Source organism: Trichosurus vulpecula, chromosome 2 (assembly GCF_011100635.1).
Source record: "Trichosurus vulpecula isolate mTriVul1 chromosome 2, mTriVul1.pri, whole genome shotgun sequence".
NCBI lineage: Eukaryota > Metazoa > Chordata > Mammalia > Diprotodontia > Phalangeridae > Trichosurus > Trichosurus vulpecula.
Window position 1 is genome coordinate 421,056,240 of NC_050574.1, and position 15,054 is coordinate 421,071,293.

At 38.1% G+C, this 15,054-nt stretch overlaps 1 protein-coding gene across 1 annotated transcript in view; it reads right to left on the bottom strand.

Annotated features, from left to right (window-relative positions):
- CLTRN (collectrin, amino acid transport regulator) overlaps nucleotides 1-15,054 on the bottom strand; it is a 65,797-nt gene that overhangs the window by 35,259 nt on the left and 15,484 nt on the right. Inside the window, exon 3 of the mRNA XM_036746842.1 lies at nucleotides 6,900-6,985. Within this exon, the coding sequence (XP_036602737.1) occupies nucleotides 6,900-6,985 (86 nt within the window). The remainder of the gene's footprint in view (nucleotides 1-6,899; nucleotides 6,986-15,054) is intronic.

Genomic DNA, 15,054 nt, shown 5'->3' on the forward strand with positions numbered 1-15,054 from the left:
GTTCACATCACTGAGATCAAAGCTCTAATAAAGTACATGTAAGGGTTGCATTCCACGTCACCCCAGGTCATGTAATCATAGAAGGCCCAGATTCCTTCAACTCAATCAGTAAATCAATCTATAGTGAATATGTGTGTGTGTACATATACACACACACACACACATATATACATACATACATATACACACACACACACACACACACACACACACACACACACACATATATATATACACACACACACACACACACATATGTATATCTATCTAACTAGGCTAGGTGGCTCAGTGTATAGAGAGCCCAGCCTGGAGTCAGGAAGACTCATCTTCCTGAGGACTAGCTGTGTGACCTTGGGCAAGTCACTTAACACTGTTTGCCTCAGTTTCCTCATCTGTGAAATGATCTGGAGAAGGAAATGGCAAACCACTCCAGAATGTTTGCTAAGAAAACCCCAAATCGGGTCATGAAGAGTTGAACACAACTGAAATTACTGAACAACAATAACACATACGTATATACATACACATGCATACATATATACACATACATATACGCATATGAATACACATGTGTGTATGCATGCAATGGACAACATGTATACAGATAAGGAAATACAAAATATGTAGAAAATTAAGATAAATAAAGGAAAGACCAGCAACTGAGGGAACCAAGCCTTTTGAGGAGGTTGTACACTGAGCCCTGGAGGAAATTTTACACATACACACACATATGTATGTGTATACATACATGTGTGTGCATGCTTATCATTATAACTAGGTATTCAGGAATTTGTGAATAAGATCTTGATAAATCTCAGAGGATTATATAGAGCTTTTAGCCATTGGATGAAGCAGAAGACACTACATAAAAAATATCATTTGATTGTCTGAAAGAATCAGACACAATTCTGGGTCTGTGTACAAAGATAGCAGTGAGCCTATTAATCATAATTAAAATTTCAGTTTTTTAAAGTATTAATTATTATGTCTTCCTATCTGTGGGATGTTGGGTGAGTCATTAACCTTTCTAGTCTTATTTTTTCATTGTTAAAATGCAAAAGTAGGATTAGATCATCAGCAAGATCTTATGATTCCATGGTATCTATTTGGAAATAATAACTTTGTTAAAGTTATTACCAAAGAACAAATTTGAAATCAGGTTCAAATCCAGGTTGCAATGATAAAACTGGAACGAAGGGGAATGGTCTAAAGCCCTAGATCTGGTGGCTGATCTCACTAAAATGCACATATATCATGGTGTATGTAGATATATGTAGATTTTTACATAATACATGTATGTTTGCAATATCTACATATCTTTGTATATCACATGTATGTACATATAAGAATACATATACACAAATATATAGATATATGCATTTATACATGCGTATATTAGACCTTTTCCCCCAATTTTTCTTTAAATAAGCATTTATTAAATGCTTATAGAGTACCAGGCATGTGCTTAGCACTGAAATAACAAACAAAAACAAAATTCTAGGCCTTCAAGAAATTTGTAATCTACTTGAGGAAGTGATGTAATGGACAACATGAACACAGATAAGTAACTACAAAATATGTAGAAAAGTAAGATAAATACAGGAGAGTAAGACTAGGAACTGAGGGAATCAAGAAAGGCCTGCTGAGGAGGCTGTACACTGAGCCTTGGGGGAAATTAGAGATTCTAAGAAGTAAGGAAGAAGTACGCTCTGGGTTTGAGGGATAGCCTTTAAAAAGACCTAGAAACCAGAAATGGAATATCCAAATAGAGACTAGCAACTAGAGTCATTTGACTGGAAAGTAGAGTACGAAGAGTAACAGACTCAGAACGATTGACTAGAGCCAGAATATAAAGGGATTTAAACGTCAAAGGAGTTTGTATTTTATCCCTGAGACAATGGGCAATCATCAGCTGTCCTTTTTGAAAAGCTGAATAGCTATGCTTTTTTCCAAGTCTTCTGAATAAGAAAGGTTGTCGAATCAAAAAGACATTAAAGCATGGGATTTAGCATATGAATGGAAGACAAAAACCATTAGTACTTCTTAGGAAGTGTTTTCTACATTATGCAAATGTCTCAGAGTCCCAGACACATAGTGGGTCCTTAAAGATTTAGTCATGTTAATTATGATGATGTATTATCTGTTAAATTTCCTGTTTTTCAAAGAATTATTTAATTTGGTATAATTATGCCATAAAATAGCAGTATCTTTACATCAGGACAACGAGATTTCTTTTATCTCCACAACCAACTTAATGAAATTTATTCTTTAAATCTAGGAAGCTTTACAATCTTTGTATTATGACATTAGAAAAAATTGTTCAGTGAAATAGGACCATTTCTTTAAGTGTGGCAAGCAAACCTAATTAAATAGCCTGCTTTAAGCACCATATTATATTATCATCACAGACTGCCTGTCAAAAGGTTTCCATTAGGGTCATAAAAGGCTACTCAGAATTATTCCCTATCAGTACTACTGAAAGCACTAGTTGATTAAAAAATGAAAAAGCAGTAAGGTTGCAGTTAATTAGATTGAGATTTATTGGGTGAATGAGTACTCAAGGAAAAGCTGAAGAGACTTTTTTAGTCAAATTCTTAAGAAATCATAGTACTAGAGAAAGATTTAAAATATGAATACAAGTAAGGTTGATCAGAAGAGCTACTATATTTTTGAATAGGCCACACTCTGACCTGTCTGATGGTTCATGTGTAGGACGGGGATGAAATCAAATGAGACACTTGAGTACCATCTAACAGTTAACAAAAACAAATTTACTTAACCATAGCATGGAAAGGATATTCAGCAGGGATACAGTATTGATTCGGCTGGGTGCAGCTTCCCTGCATCTGTGTTGGCCATGCTGTTGTACTGGTCAGAAGCTGGTAGGAGGAGTTCTTAACTCTTCATGCACTGACTGGCTTTAAACTTAGGCCATAGGAAACTATGTCAATGATTTGAACATTAGCTTCTGGACTGATTAGCCTCTCCCTGGATCACCACCTTGGAGGGACCAAAAACTTGCAAACCCCCAGAACCATCTCTGAAAACACCAGCATGAAAAAGCCTGAAGCTTTTCGTAGTGCCTCACCACCCAGAGCCCAACTTTAACAAGGAGTTAAAAGTCAAGAAACTGGCAGGAAAAATGAATAAAAAACAACAACAAAATAGCTGACCATAATATGCTACTACAGAGACATACACTTATAAGAAGACAACAATGTAAAAACAGATACAAACAAAGCCTCAAAGAAAAGTGCTAATTGGACCCTTGGTCATAAGAATTCCTAGAAAACTTAAAGAAAGATGTAAGAATGGTAAAGGAAAAATTGGGAAAAGAAATGAGAATGATGCAAGAAAATTATAAAAATAGAATTAACGGCTTGATTAAAGAAGCTTCAAAAAAATTGAAGAGTGCCTTTAAAAGCAGAATAGGCCAAGTGGAAAAGCTCACTGAAGAAAAAATTCCTTAAAAAGCAGAATTGGCCAAATGGAAAAAGAGGTACAAAAGCTCACTGAAGAAAAATAATACTTAAAAACTAGAATTGGGAAACTGGAAGCTAATGACTCCATGAGATTTCAAGAAACAATAAAAGAAAGTCAAAAGAATGAAAAATAGAAGAAAAGGTTAAATATGTCATTGGGAAAACAACTGACCTGGAAAATAGACCAAGGAGAGATAATTTAAGAATTATTGGGCTACCTGAAAGTCATTATCAAAAAAGAGTCTAGAAATCATCTTTCAAGAAATTATCAAGGAAAACTGTCCCAGTATCTTAGATATTGAGGGTAAAATAGAAATTGAAAGAATCTATTGATCACCTCCTGAAAGAAACACCAAAATGAAAATTCTCAGAAATATCATAGCCAAATTCTGGAGCTCCTAGGTCAAGGACAATATATTGCAAGCAGCCAGAAAGGAACAATTTAAACATCAGGGAGCCACAGTCAGGATCACACAAGATTTAGCATCTTCCAGGTTAAAGGAGTAGAAGGCTTGTAATATGATATTCCAGAGGGCAAAAAAGCTGGGATTACAAGCAAAAATAACCTACCCAGCTAAACTGAGTATAATTCTTCGGATGAAAAAATGGATAATTAATGAAGCAGAGAACTTCCAAGCATTCCTGATGAAAAGACCAAAGTTGAATAGAAAATAGAAAAATAGAAAATATTCAAACAGAACTCAAAAGAAGCATAAAAAAGGTAAACATGAAAGTGATAATCATATGGGACTCAATGGAGTTAAAATGTTTACATTCCGATATGGGAAGATGATGCATGTAACTCCCATTATCAGCATAGTTAGAAGGAGTCTGCATAGACAGAGGGCATGGGTGTGAGTCAATTATGTTGGAAGAAAAGAATGTAGGGGTGAGAAAGAGGTACATACTGGAAGAAGAGGAAAAGGAGAGGTAGAATAGGTCAAATTTCCTCACATAAAAGAAGCACACAAGGAAGAGCTTTTAAAGTGAGATGAAAAATGGAGGATGGGGTGGCAGGCAATGCTTGAAACTCACTCTCATTGGAATTGTTTCAAAGAGGGAAGAATATTTATATGTGTATGTATGCATATATATTTATATATACATATATATATATTATACACACACACACACACACACACTCAGTTGGGCATAGAAATCCATCTTACCCAATAGGGAGATAGGAGGGGGAAGGGGATAAGAGATATAGGGAAGGGCTGTGATAAAGGGGAAGGCAAATTGGGGGGAGGCAGTACCCAGAAGCAAGACAGACTTTTGAGGAGGAACAGGATAAAAAGAGAGACAGACAGACAGATAGGAAGAGAAAGAGAGAGAAGAATAAACAGAGGAAAATGACATAGAGTTTGCACAGTTAGTGATCATAACTGTGAATATGAATGGAGTGAGCTAACGCAAAGAACATAAGTGGATAAGTGGAAACCAGAATCCAACAATATGCTGAACGCAAGAGACACACTTGGGACAGAAAGATACACATACAGAATTGAAATGAAGGGCTGGAGCAAAGTCTATTATGCTTCAGCTGAAGTGAAGAGAGCAGGGGTGGCAATCATGATTTCAGACAAAGCAAAAGCAAAATAATTGGGAATCTACATTTTGTTAAAGCTATCCTAGACAGTGAAGTAATATCAAAACATTGCATAGCAAGTTTCTCTGATAAAGCCTTCATTTCTCAAATATATAGGGAACTGATTAACATTTATAAAAATAAGAGTCATTCACCAATTGATAAATGGTCAGCAACATGAACAGACAGTTTTCAGAAGAAGAAATCAAAGCTATCTATAATAACATGGAAAAATGCTCTAAAGTACTATTGATTATAGAAAGGCGTTAAAAACAACTCTGAGGTACCACCTCACACCTATCAGAAATGAGGGGCCATCTCCAGTCATCCTGATCTATATCTTGCCACTGAACCCAGATGGCTCTGGAGGAGAAAGTGAGGCTCGTGACCTTATACAGCTCTCCGTCACTTAAATCCACTTCATTTGCCAGTCATGGCATCATCTTCCTGATGTCATGGTCCTCTTCAAGAACAGAGGACAAACAACAAACAACAATTAGAAATGACAAATGCTGGAGGTGATGAGGGAAAATAGGTGTATTAAAGAACTGTTGGTAGAATAGTGAACTGGTCCAACCATTCTGAAGAACAATTTGCCCCAGTGCCCAAAGGGCTATAAAACTGTGCATACCCTTTGATCTGGCAACACCATTACCAGGTCTATACCCCAAAGAGATCAAAGGAAAAGGACCTACATGTACAAAAATATTTATAGCAGCTCTTTTTGTGATGGAAAAGAATTGGAAATTAAAGGGATGCCCACCAACTGGAGAATGGCTGAACAAGTTGTAACGCATGATTGTTTTAGAGTACTGTTGTGCTGTAAGAAATGAGAAGAGGGCTGGTTTCAGGAAAAAAAACAACATAGCAAGACCTATATGAACTGAAGCAAAATGAAGTGAGAAGAAATGAGAGATTATTGTGCACAGTAACAGAAATGTTGTAATGGTGATCAACTGTGAAAACCTTGGCTACTCTGATCAATACAGTGATCCAAGACAATTCCAAAGGACTCAAGATGAAAAAATGTAATCCACCCCCATCCAACTGATGAACTCTGAGTACAAAATGAAGTATAATTTTCTTGCTTTATTTGCTTATTTTCGTGATATGACTAAAATGGAAATGTTTTACATGGTGTCACCTCTATAATTGATATATTGTTGGCTTCCTCTGTGAGTGTAGGAGGTATGGGAGGGAGGGAGAGAATCTAGAACTCAAAATTTAAAAAGAAAAGAATGTTAAAAAATAATAAATACATTTTAAAAATATTAAGGTCACATATCTATTTAGAATGTTTATGGAGTGTGGTGCACAGTGTTTCTCTACACCTAATTTCTGCCAGTCTGCTTTCCAGTTTTCCCAGTAGTTTTTGTCAAATAGGGAGATTTTCCCTAGGTAACTTACATTTTCCACTGTATCAAACATTCATTAATTGAGTTCTATTGTTTCTCATTTTCTCTTCTCTAGTCTTGTCTTGTCTTGTCTAGTCCATTGATTTAATCCCCCTTTTTTGTTGTTATTCTCAGGGTTTTTTGGGCAAATACAGATGGTTTTGATAACTGTGGCTTTATACTACAGTATGAGGTCTGAAGTGCTAGTCCCCCTTCATCCTAACCTATTTTCATCATTTCCATTAATATTCCAGATCTTTGTTTTTCCAATACATTTTATTATTATTTTGCCAAGTTCTATAAAGCATCCTTTGGTAATTTGATTGGTGTAGCATTAAAACGTAAATTTTTAGAAAAAGAATGAGCTGTGAAATATGACACTATCTCTAATAAAACCACCAATAAACATTTTTGAAATTTCAACTGTTTGCTTACTCTATTGTTTCTCTGTTGGAAAATGTTCGTAAAGAAAAAGCCACCATTGCCTTGAATAGGTATTCTTCATTTCCATTCCAGGCATACTGTAAAATAAACAAAACAAAAAATGTCAATTTAAGAAAAGAAAGATCGGAGAACAGAACGAAAAGGAGTCCAATTATTTTGCAGGTAAATCATACTTTTAGATGCAAAATGTTCCTAAAGACCAGAAGATTGTTGTTAAGGACATGTCTTGACTCTATATTTGCCTTGTAATCTAACTCCACATTTGCTTTTGCTTTCATGTGTGTTTCAGTAGAAGCAGTGCAATGAATGGTTGAAAGTGGGGAAACCCTTAATCATAGCGTTTTTTAATAGTCTCAGATGAGTGAAATGGTGAAATGCAAAGAAGGAAAACATTGATATTGTTTCCATTGAACATCCAAATAGAATAAAATTTTCCATTTCTGAGAATTCAGTAAATAGGACCTTTCTACGTCTCCAGAGCCTTTCCAGCTGCAATGATGGCCCTTCCCACAAACATGGTACACAATATCATCTGATGATTCCCTCATATAATCACAGAAGTTATCATAGAATTTGAAAGAACCTCAGAGGCCATCCAATCTAATACCACTCAAAGTATAAATTCATGTACAATATCTGAAGAACCCTAGAAACAGGAAACTCATTCCTGACAACTCTACTATCCCAACACAGTTGTCATTCCTCAGTCCTGGAAGAGTCCAATCCAGTTTGGGACAGTTTTAATTATTAGGAAAACATGCTGAGTCAAAATATGTTCCTCTAAAATGTTCAACCATTGATCCCAGCTTTGTCCTCTGGGGCAACACAGGACAAATATAATCCTTCTTCTACATGATAATTCTGCATACATTTGAAGACTGATACTATGTCCCTTCCATGGCTTCTTTACTCCAGGTCTCCTTTCCTCTCAAGTCAAGGTCCACAATCTTTATCCACTTCCTCTCTAATCCCATTAAACCCCTGTCCAGGAAGCCATTATAACACGTGAAGCTATGGCCGCCATCATTTATCTCTTCTACCTTCCCCATACCCCTTCCAGTCCCTAGCACTGGCTATTACAGGAAGTTTTGACAGATGAAAAGGGTAGAGACTTTCAACTGTGCCGAACATTAATGTTTGGGCTTGGAAGACTCAAGTTCATCTTCAAGACCTTCCTACAACTCTTGTTTTGTCAGACAAATACCTATGAATATAGTACTAGTTAGTGTATGAAGGGAAGAAAAAGCATAGACTGCAATATACAAGAACTTGAATAGATTAGAGATTCCAATCTCTGGCTAAATGCTGGGACTACTAGCTAAGGGCACCAGAGCTATGTATGTGATTTCTTTCTCTTTTTTTCTTTAATTAAACTTTATTTTTAAGGTTGTTAATTTTGCAGAGTAAAGAATCTGAATTAGATTTGGGCCCATTTTTCTATGGGGTAAAACCAGGAAGAGAAGGGAATAAGTGTATATACAGCACCTACCATGTGCCAGGTGCTGTACTAAGAACTTTTTACAAATATTATTTCATTTAATCTAACTTGAACAAATTTCTTTCTTTGTATCCAAGCTGAACTGATTTAGATATTAGTTCCTAAGCCGAGAATCTTCACACCCTCTGTCTTCCACCTCTACCCTATACATACACTGCAAGAGAAAAAAGGAGAGGGATGAAAGAGAGGAGGAGAAAGAGGATGAGGAGGAGGAGGGTCTAGAATAAAACATTATTTCCAAAGCCAGCTCCATGGAAGGAGGTAAGCAGGGTCTGGAAGGCATCTACCTTTTTTTTTTACTTCCCGTAGGGAGCCAGCCAAACTCTGCTCCACAACAACACCTGTTGGTTATATAAGGATGACCGATATTCTTTCAACCTTTCTTCATGTTGTCATTCTATTTATCCTCTTAGCTTCACTTCTCTCCTTACCTAGCCTGAACCTCATGCTCAATTACTGTAAGAGTTCTCTCTTTAAATCCCTAGGATCCCTCTCTTGCTTGACTTTCTGCTTTTCTCAACTTGCCAAGCCTTCAATAAAATCTAACCAGGAACCAGACCACCATGCCACTGCCTACAGAGTCTTTCATTCCTAGGCCATCTAGACCCAACTGAAAACTAGGAATCCACTCGTGCTAAGCCACCAAACCCAGACTTTATTTGCCTGATCGAACCAGGAATCAGATCACGACACCCCTCCCCAAAGTCTTTTCACCTTCATTCCCCAACCCTATCTCTCTCTTTCCAGCACCTCTTTATAGATTGTTTTCTTTTGTTAAAATGTAAGTTCCTTAAGGACGCAGCTATTTTGTTTGCTTTTTTATGTGTATCTTGAGAGCTTATTACAGGGCCTGACAAATACTAATGCTTAATGAATTATCTCTAGCTATCATCAACTCTCTACTTTTTTGACTTTCATTCCTGGATTGCTGAAGAAAGTCACCTTGCTGATTTCACTACAAATCTATGCTCTCCAACCTGGGAAAAGTCTTTTCTGCTGCTTGACAATCATTTTTTCTCATCTCTTGTTAAGTCGTTACATTCTACAAAGTCGCAGTTCCACACATTTCAACATTCCTCAAGTTCCCACTTTCATTCCACCCCAGTAAGTCTTAGCGGATAACCTACTTGGGCAAAGATTAAGGTCACCAATTTTCCTCCTCTCCACTTCAAAATCCTTTGTCCTTTCCTCTTGTCACAGAGCAAGAAGAATTCCTTTCCTTACCAAGGCTAGGTACAAGGTACAAGGCTTCCGCTTGTACCCTTGATTCCATTCCCTTCCTCAGGAGGGCCTTGTTTTTATCTATTATCCCCAATCCCTCAATTTTAGCATCTTCAAGGATTATTAATATCAAATATTATTATTAATGTTAAAATACTTAAATCTCATTATTAATATTAAACATTAAAATCCCCATTTACACACACACACACACACACACACACACACACACACCACTCAATCTCGCCACCTTACACTCCTTCAAGTTACCCTGCAAGTGTTGTTCAATCATTTCAGTTGAGTCCAACTGTTCATGACCCAATTTGAGATTTTCTTGGCAAAAATAATGGAGTGCTTTGCAATTTCCTTTTCTAGCTCATTTTACGGATGAGGAAACTGAGGCACATAGGGTTAAGCAACATGCCCAAGTTCACACAGCTGGTAAAGTGTCTGAGGCCAGACTTGAACTCCAGTCTTCCTAGCTCTAAACCTAGTACCCTTTCTACTGTGCCGCCTAGCCACCCCTACCATGCAAGTGGACAGTTGATTTTAGATCGAACAACCTATAGATAGATCGCTTATTAAGAACTTAAGGACAGTTCTAATCATTAGAAAATTCCTCCTAAACCTAAGCTAAACTCTTCCTCCCTACAACTTCCTCTCAATAGTCCTTGTTCTTCCTTCTTGAGATAGATTCATCTGCTTCCACATATGACAATCCTTCACATATAGCTACCATATAGAATTTGCCAAGCACTGTAAGAAGACCTAAGGCTATAAACACACACACACACACACACACACACACACACACACACAAGATAAGCCTGCCCATAAGGAGTTTATATATTAATGAGGGAGGTTCTGGGGCGGCGGTGGGGGGGAGAGGAGAGATGGCATGGTGAAAAAGCTAAGAGGGGCGATATAACTGATTCCTAGCCCCACGTTACATTTCTTTATAGATTAGCCAACTGTCACTGCTTCACCTTTCCCTGACGCTTTAACCTTCTTCTATGTGGCTTCAGCTCCTATGACTCTGTACAAACTTAGTACCACAGCTAGGAATTTTTGTACCCATGACATGACAAGACAAGGCAATGGGACAAGGGAGTTCAACTATGTGCTGCCTTCAAGAAATGAAAATGCACTCTAAGCAGCTATGAGGTTTCTATGTTGCCAAATGACTAGCTGCTGCTGGGGAGGTGGTAAAGGGGGCCGAGTAACCAAGCTGCGGCAAAGTTACAAAGTTGATCTTAAGATACTGCTGCTAACCTAAGAAAACCCCCCTGGTCATCCAGTTCTACTTAGGCTCTGTTTGAAACTGTTTTCCTGAAGGGAGAGAGAATTTCTATCTTGATGGTATGCAAATTGACCCATAGTTGGTGCTTAATAAATGTTTATTGACTGACTGACTGTCACCCAGGCTCAAAATTTTTGAGTCATCTTCAACTTACCCATCTCTGTTGCTTCCAACACTGTCATCAACTCCTTTAGCTTTTGCCTTTGAAGCACCTTTGCCATCTATTGTAAGCTTAAGGAGTTTGGTTTTCCAGGATCCATGGCCATAACAATCTCTTGTTCCCAGGTGTTGGATATGAGTTCTATGATTCAAAACATCTCCCCCATGACCCATGTAGATTGTAAGGGCCACATGTCACCTGTTTAGATTGTAAAAGTCAGGACTCTGGCAGGGTGGAGTGTAAGTACAAAGCAGGTGGGCACTGGTCAGTGAGTGGGGAACCTTTAGGGTTGAAATGCACAAGCTAGGATGCTGTGTGTGCCTTGATTGGCCCCATCAAGGCTTGGGGGGAATCTCTGTTTGCTTCAACTGGCCCCCATTGAGGCTTGAGGAGATTTAGGGGAATGCACAAGTTGTGCCTGTCTCCATTGACCCCATCGAGATGTAGGTGGAGTTGCCTCCCCCTTCTCGAGGCCCCCCCTCGAGAAGGGTGATTAGGGTATGTTGTAGGAGTTGGTGCTCAGCAACCCTTGCGAGAAGGTTAGATAGAATAAAGTCTGCATTGTTTAATTGTTAACTCCTTTGAAGCTGTCTTTCCTTGACAAAAGCAGATCAAAGAACCTGTGCCAGCAGGCCACCTGGGTGTGCTAGGGTGCTTGCTAATACATCTATGTTCTTGATTTCTTTTCCACTGATGATAACTTTATTCTACAAGTCCATAAACACTCATCTGGACATATTACAATACCCTCCTTACTGGTCTCCCTACCTCCAGCTCCTGTTCTCCCTTACAATCCAATTTGTGCTTTTCATTGATCCCAGATAATCTTCCTAAAGGACTATTTTGAGCACTTCTGTGCTCAAAAACCTTCAGTGGATCCCCATTGCCTATAGAATAAAAGCAGGAGTTGAAGAAATTATACATATCAACCAAGACCAAAAAACAAACCTCATTTTGAAGAACAGGTAGTATTTGAAAATCACAGAACTTGAGTTGGAAGGAACGTCAGAGACCATCTATTCCAATTCATATCCGAATAAGAATCCCTGCTATGATAGATCTCATGGTGGGGAGAGGGGAACAGGGTCATCCATCCATAAGCAAAATCAACTGAACATCTCTAGTGAATGGAAACCGATCACATCTTGAGGAAGCCCTTTCCACTTTCAGATAATTCTAGTGGTTAGCAAGTTCTCCTTGCATCCAGCTGAAATGTGCATCTTTGCTGCCCTATAGTAAAACAAGTCTATATTCCTTCTTCCACAAAGTCCTTTAAATCATCCCCCTCACCAGGGCCTCACTTCAGTCTTTTTTCCTCTGGGTGCTTTTCTTCTTCCTTCTCTAACTCCATAGTAACAATTATTTTAAATTAAATCAGAGCTCTTTCTAAATATTTGCTCACTGTCTTTTTGATAAGCTCTGATTTTTAAAAAATCTTTAAGAATGTTATATCTTTTTATTTTTTAATCTTTGAAGGTGATAGTGAGGAACCAAGCTTCCCAGGGATGTCTCTCTACTATCTTCCCAGGAGTCTTACAATGTATTTTTCTCACAGTGACCCTGTGAAGTAAGAAGTATTATCCCCTTTACACTAAGAAATTAAGTAACTTTCCTACAATTAAACAGCAAGTAAGTGGTGGAGCTGTGTGTATATATATATATATATATATATATATATATATATATATACACACCTACATACACACACCTTCCCCCCAAAAAAGTTCAGGATGTAATCAAAAGGTATTAACAAAGCTCTAAAGTAATTGTAAAGCTGCATCATTAGTAATTACTATTATAATTAATAATGATGGCTAACACTTACATAGCGCTTTTATGTGCCAGGCACTGTGTTAAACACTCTACAAATATTATCTCATTTGATCCTCAGAACAATCCTGTAATATAAGGATATTATCCCCAAATCTCATATTCTATCCACTGGGTCATCTAGCCTTCATTAGAAGGAACAGCTCCATTAAATGAGCAAAATCTGGATAATCCTTTGCCGGGCTCTAAACCTCTAAATTTGGTCTTAGAGACAGTTCCAAACTTGAGAGCACCTTGTCTAGGACACTCCACCTTTCTCCCCCCACCCAACCCTCTCTACCCCACCTCCATTGGCCATGATATCCAGCAGTGACTTGTCCAGAGAGAGAAACATCACTAAGTAGTTTGGAAGTTGGAGAGAGTTTGAGGCACAGTTGAGCCACATTCAGCAGAGACACAAATCCCAAACAAACATGGGAGCAGAAAAGTAATCATTCAAGGGATGAAGCAGCTTCCAGGAAGAGAACTCCCAAGTGCAAACAGCATGCCATGGACTCAAGAGGAAGCTAATCCTAGCAATTAAATTGTAGCACAGAACACAGAATCTGGGAACCCAGCTGAGCAGCACACTCAGCAGAAATGCTACCCTCAAGGGAAGCTGAGTGAAGAACCTACAAAACAGCTAACATTGAGCATTTATACGTAGCACTTTATAAATATGGTCTCATTTTGTCTTCACAACAACCCTAGTAGGCAGATGCTGTTATTCCCCCCTTTTTACGGAGGAGGAAAGTAAGGCAGACAGAGATTAAGTGACTTGCCCAAACACAGCTAGTAAATATCTCTGGCTAAATTTGAACTCAGGTCTTCCTGACTCCAGGTCCAGCATTCCAGCCACTGCATCATATAGAGATGACCTTGGGGAGCAGTTGTAAATGCCTTGGCCACTAACGTTTGCTTCACATGCTGTTCACTACCATGACGATCTAAGTCTAAGCCCACTCTTCTCTAGGACACTGTGCACATTTGTGGGAACAATAGCACAAGTTGGGCGGGGGGAGAAGAATGTTTTATACTATTGTTTTTGCTACACTATTTTAATAAATGCCCTTGTTAAGACCTATTGGCTGATTGTTAATGGAAAGCAAACAAGTTGGGGCTCATGGACTATAGTTTCAGAAAGGTGGCCCCACAGAGTTACACTTTTGAATCTGAGGGTCATAGCCACCTTTTGGGTTAGCCCAGTGGAAGTGTTACATAATTTTTTTTTTGTTTTTCAGTTGTTTCAGTGTTGTCAAATTCTTTGTGACTCCATTTGGGGTTTTCCTGGCAAAAAATACTGGAGTGGTTTGCCATTCTCCAGATCATTTTGCAGATGAGGAAACTGAGCCAAACAAGGTTAAGTGAGTTTCCCAGAGTCACACGCTAGTAAGTGTCTAAGGCCACATTTAAACTCATGAAGATGAGTCTTCCTGATTCCAGGCCTGGTGCTCTAGCTGTCCTGCTACATAATTAGTTAATATTAATTTATTATAATTTCCTCAGTATTTCATAGTATGGTTGTGAAGAAGGATGCTATTCCACAATGAGTGTAGAATGCATGAGTAAGGAAATGAAAGCAGGATGAACATAGAATATGGAATGATATTGAAAAGACCTAATGACTAAAGCAGAATGTGTATGTGGAATAAGAAAGTTACATCACATTGGATTAGTAGCGTGAGACTATATTATGGAAATCCATGAAAACCAAGATAATGAGTTTGTACTTTCTGTAAAGGGCAATAGCCATTTTAAGTTCTTATGCAGAAAAGTGAGGAGATAAAAGTAGTATTTTAGGAAGATTAATCTGGCAGTGGTAGGCCCCATGAGTTGAAGTGGTAAAAGACAGAAGACAAGGGGACCAGGTAGGAAGTCATAACAGCAAACTAGGCATGAAGAGGTGAGAGTCTAGAGTACAAGGGTGGCAGTGACAATGGAAGGCAAATTCTAGAGTTGTATTATCATATTACTCCAAGGTTCTAAGGTTTCTAGGTTGAGAAATTAATAACAATAGTTGAAATTTATTTCATGATTTAAGGTTTACAAAATGCTTTACATGTATTAGCCCATTGGATATTCACAAGAATCCTGTAAGTTAGACATTTTTATTGCTCTCATTTTATATATGAGAAAACTGAGACTCAGACAGAATAAA